Source organism: Glandiceps talaboti, chromosome 16, assembly GCF_964340395.1.
Source record: "Glandiceps talaboti chromosome 16, keGlaTala1.1, whole genome shotgun sequence".
In the NCBI taxonomy this organism is placed as follows: domain Eukaryota; kingdom Metazoa; phylum Hemichordata; class Enteropneusta; family Spengelidae; genus Glandiceps; species Glandiceps talaboti.
In genome coordinates, this window is record NC_135564.1 from 5,970,690 (window position 1) to 5,987,706 (window position 17,017).

Genomic DNA, 17,017 nt, shown 5'->3' on the forward strand with positions numbered 1-17,017 from the left:
TAGTAATGCATTTTGCCTTCTCACATTTTAGAGTCAAACATACAGTCCACGAAAGGTCAAGGTTATTTATGACACTGCCAGGAGAACATGTTCACTGCATGTTTTGTCAAAATAGAGTAGACATACCAGTACATGTACAAAGTAATGTCTGTGTCTATAATTTATAGCCACTCAACACGATGTAACAAATCATCAGAATACAATGTAGAAACACTCACAATGTACAAAAGACTGCCTATAAACATGTATATATACAATGCACATGTACCTAAACCTTTTTACACTGCCACATTAAACCAAATAACTGACTTCAAATCTTGTCACTGTGTAATAAATCATTTCCACCATCTCAATAAAAGCATTTCAACGTATTCTCTATTCAGAATATAATGTACAATACAGTTCACAAACGTCTTTCTAATTTTCTAGGATAGTGTCAACCTGATGTTACAAATGTACATGTAACATAGTGCTGGTGCAGGCATACACTGTAAGAGACATCACGTAAATCCATCTGTCCACCTGATGGCTGATAGCCCAACTTATAATATTTCATAGACTAGTGCAGGTATTATCAATTCCAGTTGTTAACACACACACACTGGTGAGGTGTTAGTGCCAGCTCAGTGTCAGAACAGAACAAGCCTGATTCTAGACTGATACAAGTCAGAGAGCAGTTCTTGTGCAATATTGAGACTTTGTTCCCTCACGTTTCTTCAATAAATGACAACATTATACCGAAGTGAATGCAGCCTAAAGGTCAAAACAGATGACTTTCTATAAATTCAAGAAATTTATCTACTCACTGATAATGTGTGTTAATCTGGGCTTTTCAATCTTTGTACAGGGCTGAGTATCTAAATCCTGACTGACATATACACAGTACAATCAAGGGGTTAAAATTCATATATACCACTGCAGTATCCATGACATCAAATTCCCTGAATCCATAAACAATTGTTTTCTCCAACTGCATACATGTCATTTCACACAATGCATTGATTGTCTGTGGTGTTGACTTTTGACCTCATCTGACCTTTAATCTTTTATACTACATGTAGTAATTGCATCATCTGAGTAAAAAGATGTAGCCACATTTGCTGTAGTCTAGAGGCTATCCATGGCACTAAATTTCTTCTCACTACATGTCTAGCTCACTGAGGTCCTGAGATAAAATTGCAAATTCAAACAAAGTCATCCACAGTCATTACTATCACATGTTTGTTAATCAATCACAAAATTCTCCCTAGTAAGTTAGTGTTTATTGGGGCAATTACATAATGACCAAATATGGTAAATTGTAAGATCAGAACTCTACATTGTTTATATCATTCTTACAGCTGGGGGGATACTAATTTACATGAATTAATTTTAGGTCATAATTTCTCAATGAGCTAGACGGGGTGAAGCGAGACCTTTGAAGACATGGATAAGGTAACCTATAACAGACATGTATGACCTCACAATGTAACATATTTATGGTCAGTGTGCCCTCTAATGATAGTCAAATTTTGTTATTGTGAGTAAAAATGATAAAAACTGACATTTCTTGTGAGTCACCACATAGTAAGAGATAGGGGAACATCAAATATTGGTGTGTCAATAGAAATTGTGTGCATCAGTGGCACGTCAAATTGGCTTAGAGGGCACATTGTTTATGGTGTTTCTAAATAACACCTACTTTTCTTATTTGCCCTTCTAAAGGCTCGTGTCTGATTAGGATTAAATTCAAGGTTTGAAAAACAGTTGTCTGACAAGGCTATAGAAGAAGTTGGTCCTAACCAAAAGAATGCTCCTATCTAATACCTCTGTGTTCACTAATGTACCATCGTCGCAAACCACGGCCTGTTTTACAGCAACGTTCTTAACGAGCCTCCCACCTTCCTTCTTCACATATTGTGAAATACCAAACATCACTTCCTGATTCTCACATAAACTGTTAACTAACTACATGTAGAATCAATGCTATCATATCTCAGGGTAATTATATCCGAAAACAACCAAGGCACTGCTATAGCCCATATGTGTAATCCAGCACATCGAACAACAAAACATGTAGCTTTAGTTTATGTCTATCATCATGAGCTGAAAGGTGGTTTTCCACAGTAAAAGTAACATGACAATAATAAGTCTCTGGCCAATATTGTGGAAAGACCAGCGAAAGTCATCTCCAAGCAATAATAGAATATACAATGTATTCTACCATGAATAAAAAATTTGATTTGATGTTTTGAGAGATCCTCCATGAACATTTATACTTACATTCTGTTTTCATTCTTGGGTATGGGATTAGTACATCTCTGGTTATTATATTTGGCAACATATTCACACTGTTTGAATGGAGCGGTCTTGTCTTCTAGCACATGACGTATACAGAATGCGTAGCCATTCAGCCGTCGCTGCTTACACAGTTTGGTACTGTAGGAGCACAGTGGCTTATTATCAACCTCCGAGTAGTGAATATGCTTGCCTTCGTACATTACTTTACTACCAACATCACCTACAATCAAACAAACATTTTTTCACATAATTAATATCAATTTATTGAATCCATTAAAACTTTGGTAGCACTGGTAAGTGTCAGGAATGCCAATAATCTTTCTGTTGCTCACCAGTCTTCTTTTCAAATAGGTGGTAATAATTAACTTTATAATGGCGAAATTCTACAGGATATCTAAGTCAGGTAGATAGCCTTAGAAAATATTTTCACAGTAACACCCCCCCCCCCCCATGTACATCACATGTGTTTTAAATTAAACATTTAGTTAAAGAATATTGTTGTCTACTTTGATTTTACTTGAAATTTGGAAGGCACAAAGATTTTGCATATTACACAACGTACTAGTACATGTACATAAACTAGACACTAGCTTTCGCATGTATGAGCAAAATCGTCTCGGCCAGAAATACTTTACTCTTTAACGTAACTATATGTTCAAGTGGATATCTGAATATTGCTTTGCATAATAAAACAATTTCAGACTTCCAAACAATACCCACTGAGTATGTTTACTATATTGTAATAATATACTTCACTATGTTTGGCAAAGTTAATATTTAACGGGTTTCAAATCGAGGGGAAGTGCTGACTTGGGATCTACATATCCATTTACATATATTCTCTCTCAGCCAATCATCCCCTTTGCCTTTTGAAATTTACATAGGTAAACATTGCATTTATCTCAAGCGGCTTACAAGTTAGCGTCACTCAGCATTTTTCCTTGCTAGCAACTGCAGCCGCCGCAAGTTTTTCCTTCGAAAATTGCCTGCTTTGTCCTGTCTTGGACGTTCAGTTTGCCAGCTCTGTCTTTCCGTAGCTGAGTATCCCTGTGTTCGAACTCACGATACTACTGGTGCATGAGACGTCGCCAAACCTGAAGAATCTTCCGTCATTTCTGCACTTCCTGATCCTGCAGTCGTATTTCCGATGGCTACAACGCTAGATGCAACACCAGAATTGTTTTCGAGCGGCCACACTACAATGGACTCAGAGATTACGATTGATGTTCAACAGTGGGCGTCTGATCACGATATTAGTTCCTTCACTCTGGTAAAATTAGCCTCGGCTGGTTTCACCAACATGAGTTCAGTTCGATTGATCGAGGCAGAAGATCTGGTTCCCATGCAGATAGAACCACTGGCTCAGCGTCGCCTACTCATGGCGGCAGTTCGCATACTCAAAACACAAAGACAAACAGACAGCTTAAATCCATTCAACAGTACAACAGCCACTCTGCCAGCTGATCGACAACAACAACAAACCAGTCAGCCGCCGCAACCACTTCCGGGTTCAGAGGGCGCTCCTTTTCCCACAATGCCGAGTGTGCAGTTTCCGGATGTCGGCGCCACCAACGGCTACATCGGAGAACCAAACATGGCAGCCTCCACGACGACAACAAATACAAGTCGACCATCTCAGGCCCCCATCGACCTTACAGCCTACCTTCAACAACAACTCCAAGGGAACGGACCGGATGCAGCAGCACAAACACAACAGGCGACACCCCTGAACAGTTTATTGAACTCTCTTTTGCAACAGAACTCACAATCGAACTCTCAGAACTATATACATAGTAATTTAAGGGCGGATTTGGACCCTCTAGTGTATGTCCAAACCCGTCAACAACAAGGTGAGCACAAACACTTGGATATTGTTGATTATTTGTTTATAGGTGACAAGGTTAAAGAACAACAAATTATTAGTATGGGGGAAAATGGCACTAGGTTGGTCCTTGAATCTGATACAAAAAAGCCCCGCCTGGAATCAGTTACTCCCTCCCAGTGGTTTGGTGCTAATGCACGTATTATGTATGACCTCATCCAAAAAGGGTCCCTTCGTTCGAATTCACTGTTAAATTATCTGGCTTACACGGATAAAATTTCTCAACTGGCCAATCGTTTCACTTGGGTTTCTGTCCTCCTCTATGATCGCCAATATAGGCAACTCCAAGCGATACACCAGTTTCCTTGGGGGAGCGATGTCCCACATCTATCAACTGTAAGTTTGAAAGAGAAAGTGCCATTTTCTCCACAAAACAACAGATATAGGGGATCCACTCGTACCATGCCAGAAGCCAAAACTAGGTCACCCGCCCCTTTGGACAGCCAATCAGGTAGACCGATCTGTATTGGTTTTAATAGGGGAAGTTGCAAATTTGGGAGTGCTTGTACTTATGCTCATGTTTGCCTTGAGTCATCATGCCGTAAACCCCACCCTAAAATCACTCACGATGCCACTATGTCACATGCAAAAAACTAGTTCGTGAATCGCTGCCCATTTCTGTACCCAACCCCCCCAACCCTGGCCCCGCACTTAATTTCCATGTTTGGCAAGAGGAACTTAAGCATGACCCAGATGCCGAATTTCTTCTGAAGGGTATTAAGGATGGTTTCCATATCACTGATGAGAATGTTATCTACAAACCGGCCTATACAAAAAATTATCGCTCTGCCACGGGTACAGCTAAACAACAGGTAGAATCACAGCTGATTTCTGAAATTGCTGAGGGTCACTATGTTACATCACCTCACAGGCCCACTATTGTTAGCGCCCTGGGGGCTATCCCCAAGCCAAATTCCAATGAAGTCCGACTTATCCATGACTGTAGCCAACCATCTGGATATGCAGTTAATGATTATGCTTCCGACCAACACTTCCGTTATCAGTCCATTGATGATGCTATCCAGTTAATCTCCCCAGGTAATTATTTAGCAAAAGTTGACCTTAAGTCTGCCTACCGTTCTGTTAAGATTCATCCCTCTAATCACCAGGCCACCGGCCTTGAATGGACGTTCACTGGGGATACTAAGCCCACTTATTTGTATGACACTCGTCTCCCTTTTGGTGCTAAATTGGCCCCTGGTATTTTCCATAGATTAACCCAAAGTGTTCGACGGATGATGGCTCGCCGTGGTTATGATGCTATGGTTGTTTATTTGGATGATTTCCTTATTATTGCCCCAGACTATAATACTTGCCGGATGGCTTTGAACATACTGCTTCGTTTACTTCGCCGCTTAGGGTTTAGCATTGCTTGGAAGAAAGTTGAGGGCCCCACCCAAAAACTTACTTTCCTAGGTATTGAAATTGATACTGTTGCCCTTACTGTACAGCTGCCGCAATCTAAGTTAAAAGAGTTGTATTCCTTGCTACTTACCTTCTCTGCTCGCAAACGAGCTAGCCGCCGCCAGTTGGAGACCCTTGCAGGGAAACTTGCATGGGCCTGTAGAGTTATCAAAGGGGGTAGGAGTTTCCTCCGGCGCATACTCGACCAACTTAACACATTGCGCTGTTCTACTCATAAGATGCTCCTGTCTCAGGAATTTGCTAAAGATATTCAGTGGTGGTTACATTGTCTTCCCCTGTTCAATGGTGCCACAAAATTTATTGATCCTAGGCCTATTACGGATGTCCATATGGACGCTTGTGGTTTAGCTTCAGGTATTTACTATCGGGGAGACTGGCAATACACTTCATGGTCTTGTGACTGGCCTGAGGTGGCCCCACTTCATATTAATCATAAAGAGGCCCTTTCGATTCTTCTCGCTGCTAAACGTTGGGGTCATTGCTGGAGTAATTCCACAGTTCATGTTTTCACAGATAGCATGGTGGCTATGTCTTATATCAATCGTGGGACCTCTCGTCACCCGGTTGTTATGTCTGCCCTCCGGGAACTTTTCTGGATTTCTGTTTTTCATAACTTCCATATCAAGGCTATCCATGTTCCTGGCAAGGACAACCTTATCCCAGATGCTATTTCTCGATTGCATCAACCTGGCCAGGCCTCGCATCTCTACTCTTTGCTCCACCCGCCACGCAATAACGCACCGCGGAATCTTGACACTTTCCTTGCCACCTTTCCTTCTCACATGTCGCTCACTGCTGCCTCCATTCTCATTCCCCAGATTCACAAATCAAACAGCTGGAGAAAGAGTTGGACCTGGACATTGCCTTCTACAGGGGCCACACCTTTGCCTCATCTACAAAAACCACCTATGCAGTGCACCGCCGTGCCTATCTAGAATTTTGCCTCTCCTTTGGCTATAATCCTGTCCCAGTGGATCCCGGTGTTCTTTGTAGGTATGTCGTCCATCTTGCCAGGCGTCTAAAGGTTACCTCCATTCGCCAGTATTTGAATATTGTTCGTCTTCTGCATTCGGAGTGTGGTCTCCCCAGCCCCCTTGTCGACAATTTCCCACTGTCAACCTTACTGAAAGGAGTTGCAAGGGTTAAAGGCACTGCTGTGTGCCGTAAACTTCCTATCACCCCAGACCTGCTTCTGGGGATTTGCTCTCAACTCAACCCCTCTCGCACTGAGGATTTAGTATTCTGGGCTATCTGTTTGGTTCTGTTCTTTGCTCTGCTCAGGAAGTCCAATGTCCTCCCGCCCTCTTCCGTCCTTTTTGATCCAGCCAAACACCTCACTCGGGGGGATTTTGTGGCCTTTCCTTGGGGTCTAGGTGTTGTAGTTAGGTGGTCCAAAACTATTCAGACGAAAGATCGTCAAATGGTCATGCCCCTCCCTGTCCTCCCTGGGCACCCCCTGTGTCCAGTTTCGGCAGTTGCCTCAGCCTTCTTATCTACCCCTGCTCCTGATGACGGTCCCGCCTTTGTCCTCCCCCCTTCCCGTCCCGTTCTTCCTGCCTCCTTTACCAGGCGCCTTATTTCCCTCCTTCGTCCCCTGGTTAACAATGTTGATCAGTATTCCACCCATAGCTTTAGGCGTGGGGGAGCTTCATGGGCGTTGCAGTGTGGCATCCCTGCTGAACTTATTAAGTTGTTAGGAGACTGGAAAAGTGATTCTTTTCGGAAGTATTTGCACCCCTCCTTGCCTCTACGCCTTAAAACTATGTCACAATTTGCCTCTTGTTTACCTTCTACCTAACCTAGTGCTACCTTCACTCACTACTGTCTTGGATCTTGGGGGACTTTGTCCTTAGTTAGTTAGTTTAGTTGTAGTTGTAGTTTCTGTAGTTTCTAGTGTTTCCCCCCATAAGCTAACAGTATAGCCATTTGCTTTCAATGGGGAGAACACTGGACTTACAGTTTCTTAGTAATAAAACTACCCCCTACTGTTCCAAGACACTTGTGAGTGAGTATGGTTTCTTGTGTGTAAGTGAGATCTCCCCCTGTCTGCCGCCCTCTATAGACGTACCCTCGATTTGAGGCAAAGTTAATATTTAACGGGTTTCAAATCGAGGGGAAGTGCTGACTTGGGATCTACATATCCATTTACATATATTCTCTCTCAGCCAATCATCCCCTTTGCCTTTTGAAATTTACATAGGTAAACATTGCATTTATCTCAAGCGGCTTACAAGTTAGCGTCACTCAGCATTTTTCCTTGCTAGCAACTGCAGCCGCCGCAAGTTTTTCCCCACCCAACCCTCCCTTTTTGCTTGGGTATGGGTTAGCGATTCTTTGAATTGTAATGTTTTGGTTTTTTTGGCTTTCCTTTTCTCCATGTTGTGGGTTTATGCCTAGTATGGCATCCCACCAGAGGCTTTACTGTGCTTTGTTGCATTTACTTTGAAAGTTTACTTTGAGTCATGTAATTTTCAGTTTAGTTGTTGCTTCTTTTAGCAGTATTTCTTTTCTTTATTCTAGGGGGACTTTGTCCTTAGTTAGTTAGTTTAGTTGTAGTTGTAGTTTCTGTAGTTTCTAGTGTTTCCCCCCATAAGCTAACAGTATAGCCATTTGCTTTCAATGGGGAGAACACTGGACTTACAGTTTCTTAGTAATAAAACTACCCCCTACTGTTCCAAGACACTTGTGAGTGAGTATGGTTTCTTGTGTGTAAGTGAGATCTCCCCCTGTCTGCCGCCCTCTATAGACGTACCCTCGATTTGCATCAAATTTCAGTCTGAGATATCGATTTCCCATGCAATACTTACAGATTAATATTTTTCATTTGTAAATAAAGCCGATTTATTCAAGCTGTTTCATAAATATTGGTATGTCATTAGTACAGAATCGACAGCTGGTATACATGTACACATAAAACAACATGTGTTACATATTGTATTGTATTTTACATGTATGTTTGATACTCTCTTTGTTATGTCTCCTTGGTAAAGTTTACTATGTACAGTATAAGCCCTTGTAGAGTACTACATGTATATAACTGGTTCTGAGAATGTGAACTAAATCATACCTGTATGTGTACAATATAGATTGTACAAAGCATTGTATTAGACATTTGTATCTTTGAGTAAATTTCATGTATGGCACTCATATGTCATAGTGTGTGTGTGTGTGTGTGTGTGTGTGTGTGTGTGTGTGTGTGTGTGTGTGTGTGTGTGTGTGTGTGTGTGTGTGAATCTGTATCGTGAAAGTGTTCCATGTTTTGCATGTTGTGAGCGTACATGTATGTATGTGTTTTTGGATTGTGTGTATACAGCCTATATTTGTGTGTGTGTGTGTGTGTGTGTGTGTGTGTGTGTGCGTCTGTCTGTCTGTCTGTATGTATGTATGTATGTATGTATGTATGTATGTATGTATGTATGTATGTATGTATGTATGTATGTATGTATGTATGTATGTATGGTGAATGTGTTCTATGTTTTGCATGTTGTGAGCGTATGTATAAATCATAAATGTAGTGTGTTTTTGGATTGTGTGTATACAGCCTATGTGTGTGCGTGTGTGCACACAAGTATACATGTAACTGCTTGTTTACATGCATCTCTGGCATGAGTATTAGGAAATTCAAAATAAACAAATGGTTCATATATGTTGATATCTTCATTACACAAGGATATGACAATCTGATATGCTGTCCTCAATAGACAATACATTCCAGGATGACAACAACTGTTACATAAGTATATAATCTTCACTGATAAAGATTAAAAAGAATAATGCATAATTATAATGAATATCTGTATGGTGAACTCAATGCAAAGTAAGTACGTACGAGGTACAATGTACATAACCTACGTTGATTTAAGTAGTACTTCTGAACTCGGTACATAATTAATTTATCTATATTTCGGCTAAATCACTAAGCCTTCTTTCAGCTGTTATTGTACACAATGATGTAGACTTGTATATGACAGTTTGCGGGAGGACAATATTGTAATTGTATATTACCAGCATTATACGTTCTTTGTGTTCCCTAATATAACTGCATTCTCAATACATATACGTATGAGCTACAATGTATTCTATCAGTGATTTTGCCTAAGTGTGAGAGCCTTGGACAGTGGTGGTGGTGGTGGTGGTGGTGGTGGTGGTGGGTTTAATCAGCTAAGATAATCTTGAAGTTTACCTGCTTACAATCCTTAAAACCCCCATAATAATTAATAATAAATAATGTAATAATAATTCAGTTATTGTATTTTTTAATTAACTAAGGTTTTATTCATTTGAATATTTCAATGAAAATCTAAACTAAGTCTCAATCTTTTTAGCCTATAACAGTTTAAGAGGACATCAAATTTTTACAACCATCTGCTCCACAGTACCTAATGCATGCATGTATAATCACATTCACAGTGCATATAACAGACAAATAAGACAACTTTACACTTTTGGATAAATCACAGTACATAATATGCAAACACATGCTATCCTTGACCTGCACTGAATATATACATTCACAAAAATTAGTCCACAAGAACTGTGGCTATAATTTCTTTCTAAGCAGACTTGCCAGTTGGTCATCAAAATGTATATATAGGTTGCTCAGTTTACACTTACTACATATATCAAGAGATAAACAGACTGATACAGATATGTCCCACAAATCTCTCAGATTTCAAAGCTGGGTACAATTATCTCTCAGATTTCAAAGACAGTTGGGACTTTGCTTACAACTCATGTAGGAGCTAGCTAGTGTCATAACATGACTTAATAATCAGAATATAAATATAATACAGCAAGCCTGACGCCCAATAAATGTATTTGTAGCTGTGGAAATTATAAATGTAAATATTGTTGCTGGCACTACTTGCCTGCAAGGTGCATCCATATGGGATTATCGTATGTATATGAACACTTTTTTATATACTAATACTGAAACATGAATGTTTGTTTTTTCATTTCATTAATTTTTTATTTGTTTCTGAAGTTTACGAGATAATTAGTCAAGAGGCAATGTTGAAACTGAACTTAAACACATTAACAAAATCTGTAAATATACCACTGTGGAAATGGTTCATTATAATAGTCTGCTGACTCCATCATACTAAAGTACAATTGAAGCAGAATCCCAAACCCTTAGCTATACAGAATCCCTAACCCTAACACTGGAATGTTACTGTACATCATGAAACTGGGATAAATTTCAATGCCTGACTATGGATAATTGCATATTTTTGAGATTGCAACTTTTCATATGGCATTTATACTGAACACTAAAGTATTACAAATTAATTTATATACTGTAAATTCAGTGAAGACAAATTGAACTGCAGACAATTCAGACAAAATTTCTTCAACAGTTCCGATCCTGGTGTTCATGAGGCTTAGCAATGTCTAGCTGATAATGCTGCTACGCACCTATAAACACATTCACAGCGAGCCATGCGAAAACTATGTGATGTAGTCCCTATGGTATATTCTTCTGATACATACATGTACATAATACTATATATAGAACAAGTGCACACTATTTTAGTCACGATTGTTCCTATAAGATATCATTACGATTTACACCTCCACTCACGTTGGCATCCAGACTAACACTATATTTGTGATGAAAGTAGGAACCATTACCTGACATATACAGTCTACATGTAGTTACTACACAGTCATTTCTTTATAATCTCTCTCTCTCTCTCTCTCTCTCTCTCTCTCTCTCTCTCTCTCTCTCTCTCTCTCTCTCTCTCTCTCTCTCTCTCTCCTCATAGTCAAATAGACATTTTGTACCAATAATCTAGCTAAATCTCCTGCTGGGGAAAGGGTAAACAGTGCAAATCAGTAGTAATCCATCACAATTACACTGACAGGCGGTTGTTAAGTACATTGGTTACTTCATTCAGTTTACTACAAACTCACTGTCCACCTTGAAAGTGAGTGAGGACGCAATACAGTCATCACATTTCTATCAATGCTAATTAGCATTAAAATATTGCTGTTGGTGGTAAATATGGAATGCTGTGCTAGAGAAATCCATTTAATTAACTTCAAGATGGAGACGATTATAGCAGGTAAAGGTACTAGACTAACACATACATGTATACTACAGGATATGGTCCCAAATCAAACTATGAATCATTCAGTTTATGCTAAAGATTCTTTGGAGAGTGATTACTTTACAGACTGTCCCTCCAGGAACTGTAAGCCTGGTGGGTGACCCACAGCTTGTAGGAATGCATTGATAACAATATCCTGATAGATATGATTACTACTTGTAATCCTTAGCTCTCTATGTTGATTCCATTGATCAGCTACTGATAATTTATTTGTCAACTACAACAACTGATTGTCTCTCTTTGGAACTCATAATTCTTTCAAAACAAATCATGAATAATACATAACTATTTTCATAATATTTTAAGTATAGTTTTACTTTTAGAAAGGAAATGTAAAACAGTTCAATTTGAATTGGATAGCATTCGGGTACATATTAGTCCTCATGCAGATGAAGTAAGACAGAGCTCAGTTATGACAAAATTACGTCCCTTTCGTATCTTTTTCTGTTTAGTGACATTAGTCAGAATCGAGTCCCATACACAGTTTGCAAGCAGGACTAGGTACATATAAATGCAAAGAACTTAAAACTGTATTTTTGTAGTGAAAAGTCACAACTTTAAGATTACAATTGATGTCTATAAAAATATAGTTTCATTAGACTTACTACATATTATTATGTACAGACTTCTGTTATGACTTATACAGGCTAATAAAAATAGTATGTTGAAGGTCAATACTAGATGTAGAATAGAATTACCGGAAATAATCCCTTCCCCTGGCCTTGCTACTGTCTGATATTACATGACAGATTTGCAGTATTAGGAATTCATGTGGAGATCAAGTACATGATGTAGGATATTAGCTGAAATAATCCCTTTGTTCTGTGGCCTTGCTGGGTCAATACATGGAAGTCCATGGGGTAAAAGCAGACCAAATCATGTAAAAAAAGATATGTAATCTGGAATTCAAATATTTTGTCTGGTTCTAGGAGAATTAACATGAAGCATGTTTATAAATGTGACAAAATAACACATATATGCATGCAGCAGTGTTCTCAAACAACCCATATACTGTACATACTGTTAACTTGCTTATTTTTACTTAACACTATTTTCACTTATTTCACTGGAAAACAAACATGCAAATATATGCAGCGACTAAAATGCTTTCATGTACATGAACGCAATGTATCAGTCTGGTAATTAGTACAAATTAGTTGAGAGTAAAATCGCAAAATGTTCTCATGGTGAAAATACAAAATGTATGTAGGTTTACAGTGTATCTAATTTATTTATTTTTACTAACTTTCACTATTTTTAGTTTGGGTTCAACTTCACATGTTTGTAGTGGTTTTGTTTACTTTTATATAGATACAGAAATTAGAATTTGGTGCAATATTTTATTATCAAAGGATTTAATTTTCACAGACAATAGTTCCTAAGTGAAAAAAACAGAGAGTTGATAAATATTAATTGCCACTTCTTGGGCTCTATGTTGAAACAGACTTCAGCAAAAAAAAAAGATGTAGATAAAATATATTATCATGGCCATACAAAATTTATATATGGTATGTATTCAAAATGTGTATTTTTCTCGTGAAAATTCCTTGTTGAGATGGGTTGCATTTGATGGTATTTACATGATGAAGGGTGACGTCTATATCCGAAGTGTGTAAATAACTGGTTTCCTCCAATTTATGAAAAATATTTTCCCTCGTAATTACATAAATACAATACATAATCCCACATGTTACATCATATTTTTACTGAGTAATAGTCATATGTTACATAAATACTTTTGTAGTAGGCTGACAATGAAGTCATCACTGGCTAGCATTGAAGAGGTCAAAATGCGCACAGTGACCTTGAAGTCTATTGCTCCAAGTACACATCAGCTAGAAGTTCAAGTATACAGCGAATCATAGCATTCTATTGGCTGTGCAGAGTGTGGGAACATTTCCTCGATAGCCACATAGCAGACATTCTTTACTATAATCTGATAAAATACTTGACTAACCTTAGATAACCCCCGGAACACAAAACAAGTCTGCAAAAACCCATGAGTGACCTGGTATGGTAAATCATTAAAGCACCTCAGTTTGATCAGACAACCCCACCCCTGCCATGATTTGTTTATTTTACAAATATATTTTATTCAATGGTACTGACCTGTCAGCTGTATATATTCAATGATATTTCTATGTGTATGATGTATAAATCCATGAACACAGAAATGTATATAACAGCTGACAAACCTACAATGCATTTAATGATTAAATATTTTCCTCTGTTTTTTTTTTTGTGTGTCAATAACATGTGAATACTCATTGTGGTGATCTCCTGCCTACTGTACACATTGTAAAAGCTAGACATATGAAACACACTGTTCAACACATGCACATGTTCACATTGTTGATTAATTTGTTGTACAAGGGACCATATTGCCAGACCACCTCCCCCTCCACTGTCTATAGCCTGATCAAGCTGGTTTGATCAACCACACATCAGTATTGCATACTGAATATAACATCGCAAGTGAAAATTACAAAATTATTATTCAACCAAAACATTGTTTTCTTTTCTTTTCTTTTTTTTTTGGGGGGGATCATATTTTGTATTAATTTCAAACTCAGAGTGTAAATAATATGCAATAATAGCTGAAGTGATTTAGCAAAAATACACCAAAATAAACTATTTACACTCTGAGGTCAGAACTAGTACAAAATACAAGATAATTTCTCTACATGAATTTTGTACCTGCAAAATATTACAAATCAATTTTGGCCTGTCATAATTTTAATCATCAAAACAAAGTTAATCTCTTAATTAACAATTAACAGACTAATTAACAAACTGAATTAAAAGCTTCCCTATTTTAAAAGTCTATGTATTCCACAAAACATGGCTACATTAAGCTTTTGAACAAATTAAACTGTGACACATTTGAATGTTTGAACTGTGATGAGAAACACATGCAACAAATGTCTTATATTTTTTATAAAGCGAAACACAAAACTTAACAACTTTGGTAGCCACTTACAAGAAAACAAAGTTCCTTACAATATCTTTTAAAGTTTGTTAACATAATAACATATAGATTCTACTAAAAGTCATGGTAATAAAAGTCTAATGACCCTGGCCTCAAGAATCACACATATGTTATGTTTAGATTTTTGAAATGTTGAAACTTGTTTTACAATTTGTCAGGGCATGTCTCAGAACTCTGTAGTCATAACATTGTATGCCATATACGTTCATTTGCATGGTTGGTATTGATTTCTCCACTTGAATTTTGAAATCATATATAAAATTAATACATAGCTCAATTTTACATCTTTAACAAAATGTGCTAATTATAGCCTTCAAAAAATAAAAAAACTGAAATGATATATTTCACAAATATGTTCTGTATCATATAAAATCTATAATGTCTAATCAAACGTAATGTTATAATAAATCTAACAGATACCAGCGATATATTTTTGTTTTTTTATTTAGTCAGCTATCTATTTTATCATATGTATACTTCTTTCCATATATCAAAATTAATCAACTAGGTACCAACAGCAGGAGTAATTGCTTTCAGTATTAATTATTCTGGGATGTTGATGTTCTAATTTTCCAATTATCCTGTGGTAAATGCTGAAATTTAAATTTATTATCTAATGTAAACGGAAATAACAACACAAATTGATACCTCCTGGAATTCGCATGAATATATTCTGAGACTGTGGTTTCAGTTTACAGTGTTTCTATGACTACCTGCTTTGACAAGCTAAATGTACCTTGACTAATATTAATTTAGCAAGCTCTTTGTGTTGCATTTGGTACATACATACTCAGATCTCCAGAAATGTGACCTATTTTACCATTATGTAAACAAACATAATTAGAATTAATATTTTTTTTCATTTCCTTGTTACTCTTCCTTGAAGTTAATTTTTACTAAAATAAAATAAAACCCACAAAATTTCACATTTCTATACTTTGAACTTATACAAAAACTTCAATAATTTCGTCGATTTTTTACATCTCATTTTCCTCCTATTATTTAGTATTATGATACATGTATGTTGCTACGTTTGATATTATGTTTTAAAATACCGTATTTTATTTTAATGTCGCTTTAGAAAATATATGTCTCGACATGACTTCGGGCTACTAATCACGGGTAGGAATGTTATTCTTCAATATACATTTTATACACGAATTACCCATGAATTTGCCCAAAATATGGAATTATGAAAAATTGGGTCACCGAACTCTATGGTTTCTCTCAATTTCGAGTGATTACGACCAATTTCTTAATGTACATGATTTATTTAAATGAGACAACTTCTACGGTACATTTCAAACTGTGGCATCATATTTTACACCCAACAAATGAGTATTTCCGTGACAAAAAATGGCCCGGAACCTTATTTTTGAGTGGCACACGGTCGCCGAGTGGCCCCGTGGGCTCTCAGTCACCCTATGGCAGACTGTTCTGTCACAGAATCGACCCACAATCTTTCCATGTCACTTTTACAACAAAATTTCATCAAAAAATACAAGAATTTACACAGCGAAATATCATAATATTGCTTAAATTTCGCTATGACGCAGCACTAAATGAATTGGGTAGGAATTTTCCTAAATTTTCCGTGTGTTTTCGCAGTGAGTGCACTGCCTTCAAAAACATTTTGCGGACAACCCAGCCCTCAAAACACGGCATTGACACGTTCACCAAACACTCAAATATCTGACACATTACTTACCGTTAAAATTTTCTGACCTGAACCCTCTCCAAAGTGATAATGTTTGACGAAAATCCGTGTAAAATTGCAGTTTCAAAATGGCTGCCGTGTTTGTGTGAGAGGTTTATGCATATAATTTCCCTCCCCGCCGTCACATTACACCGAACAATAGACACACGAAGTCCTACAACGAAAATAACCTCGATAAACTCCCATATTGGATTCATTTACCTGTGATTTGTATTTTCACCTATATTGACCATACAGCACCAGAAATTGACCACACTAGTAAGAAATACCAAAATTCCGTTGACAGGGATGCGATTTTTGGACTCTTTGGCCGAGGCCGAAATGGAAAAAGACGCCCCCTGTGTGAATGTGCTGGTGCACTTCAAAAATCACCATACAAAGACAACAACAATGCGCCCATGTTTGATATTACTTACACTTTCTTTGGTCTTCATTTTTACTTTCCAACATAGAGATTTCAATTTTTCATAAACCGAACTTGCTTTTGGTCTAACGCCGTATCGACCTCTGGTCAATTCGCGCGCTGACACGGTGTATTTACGGTGAATCACGCATCACACCCCAATAAAACAACGCCTAACTGCAAAGATTGAATGACATCGAAACAACAACCC

General features: G+C 37.8%; 1 protein-coding gene across 4 annotated transcripts in view; it reads right to left on the minus strand.

Annotated features, from left to right (window-relative positions):
- The window catches only part of LOC144447040 (INO80 complex subunit D-like), a 31,570-nt gene extending 14,655 nt beyond the window's left edge, over positions 1-16,915 (minus strand). For 2 of the 4 annotated variants that reach the window (XM_078136912.1, XM_078136913.1), the window contains exons 1-2: positions 16,820-16,903; positions 2,263-2,500 (exon numbers count right to left, since the gene is read on the minus strand). In XM_078136912.1, the coding sequence (XP_077993038.1) occupies positions 2,263-2,500; positions 16,820-16,853 (272 nt within the window). In that variant the 5' untranslated portion in view covers positions 16,854-16,903. Of the gene's footprint in view, positions 1-2,262; positions 2,501-16,394; positions 16,558-16,604; positions 16,769-16,819 lie in introns of those variants that run through there. The other 2 variants (XM_078136914.1, XM_078136915.1) reach the window with 2 other exon arrangements.
- Positions 16,916-17,017: the final 102 nt, after the last annotated feature.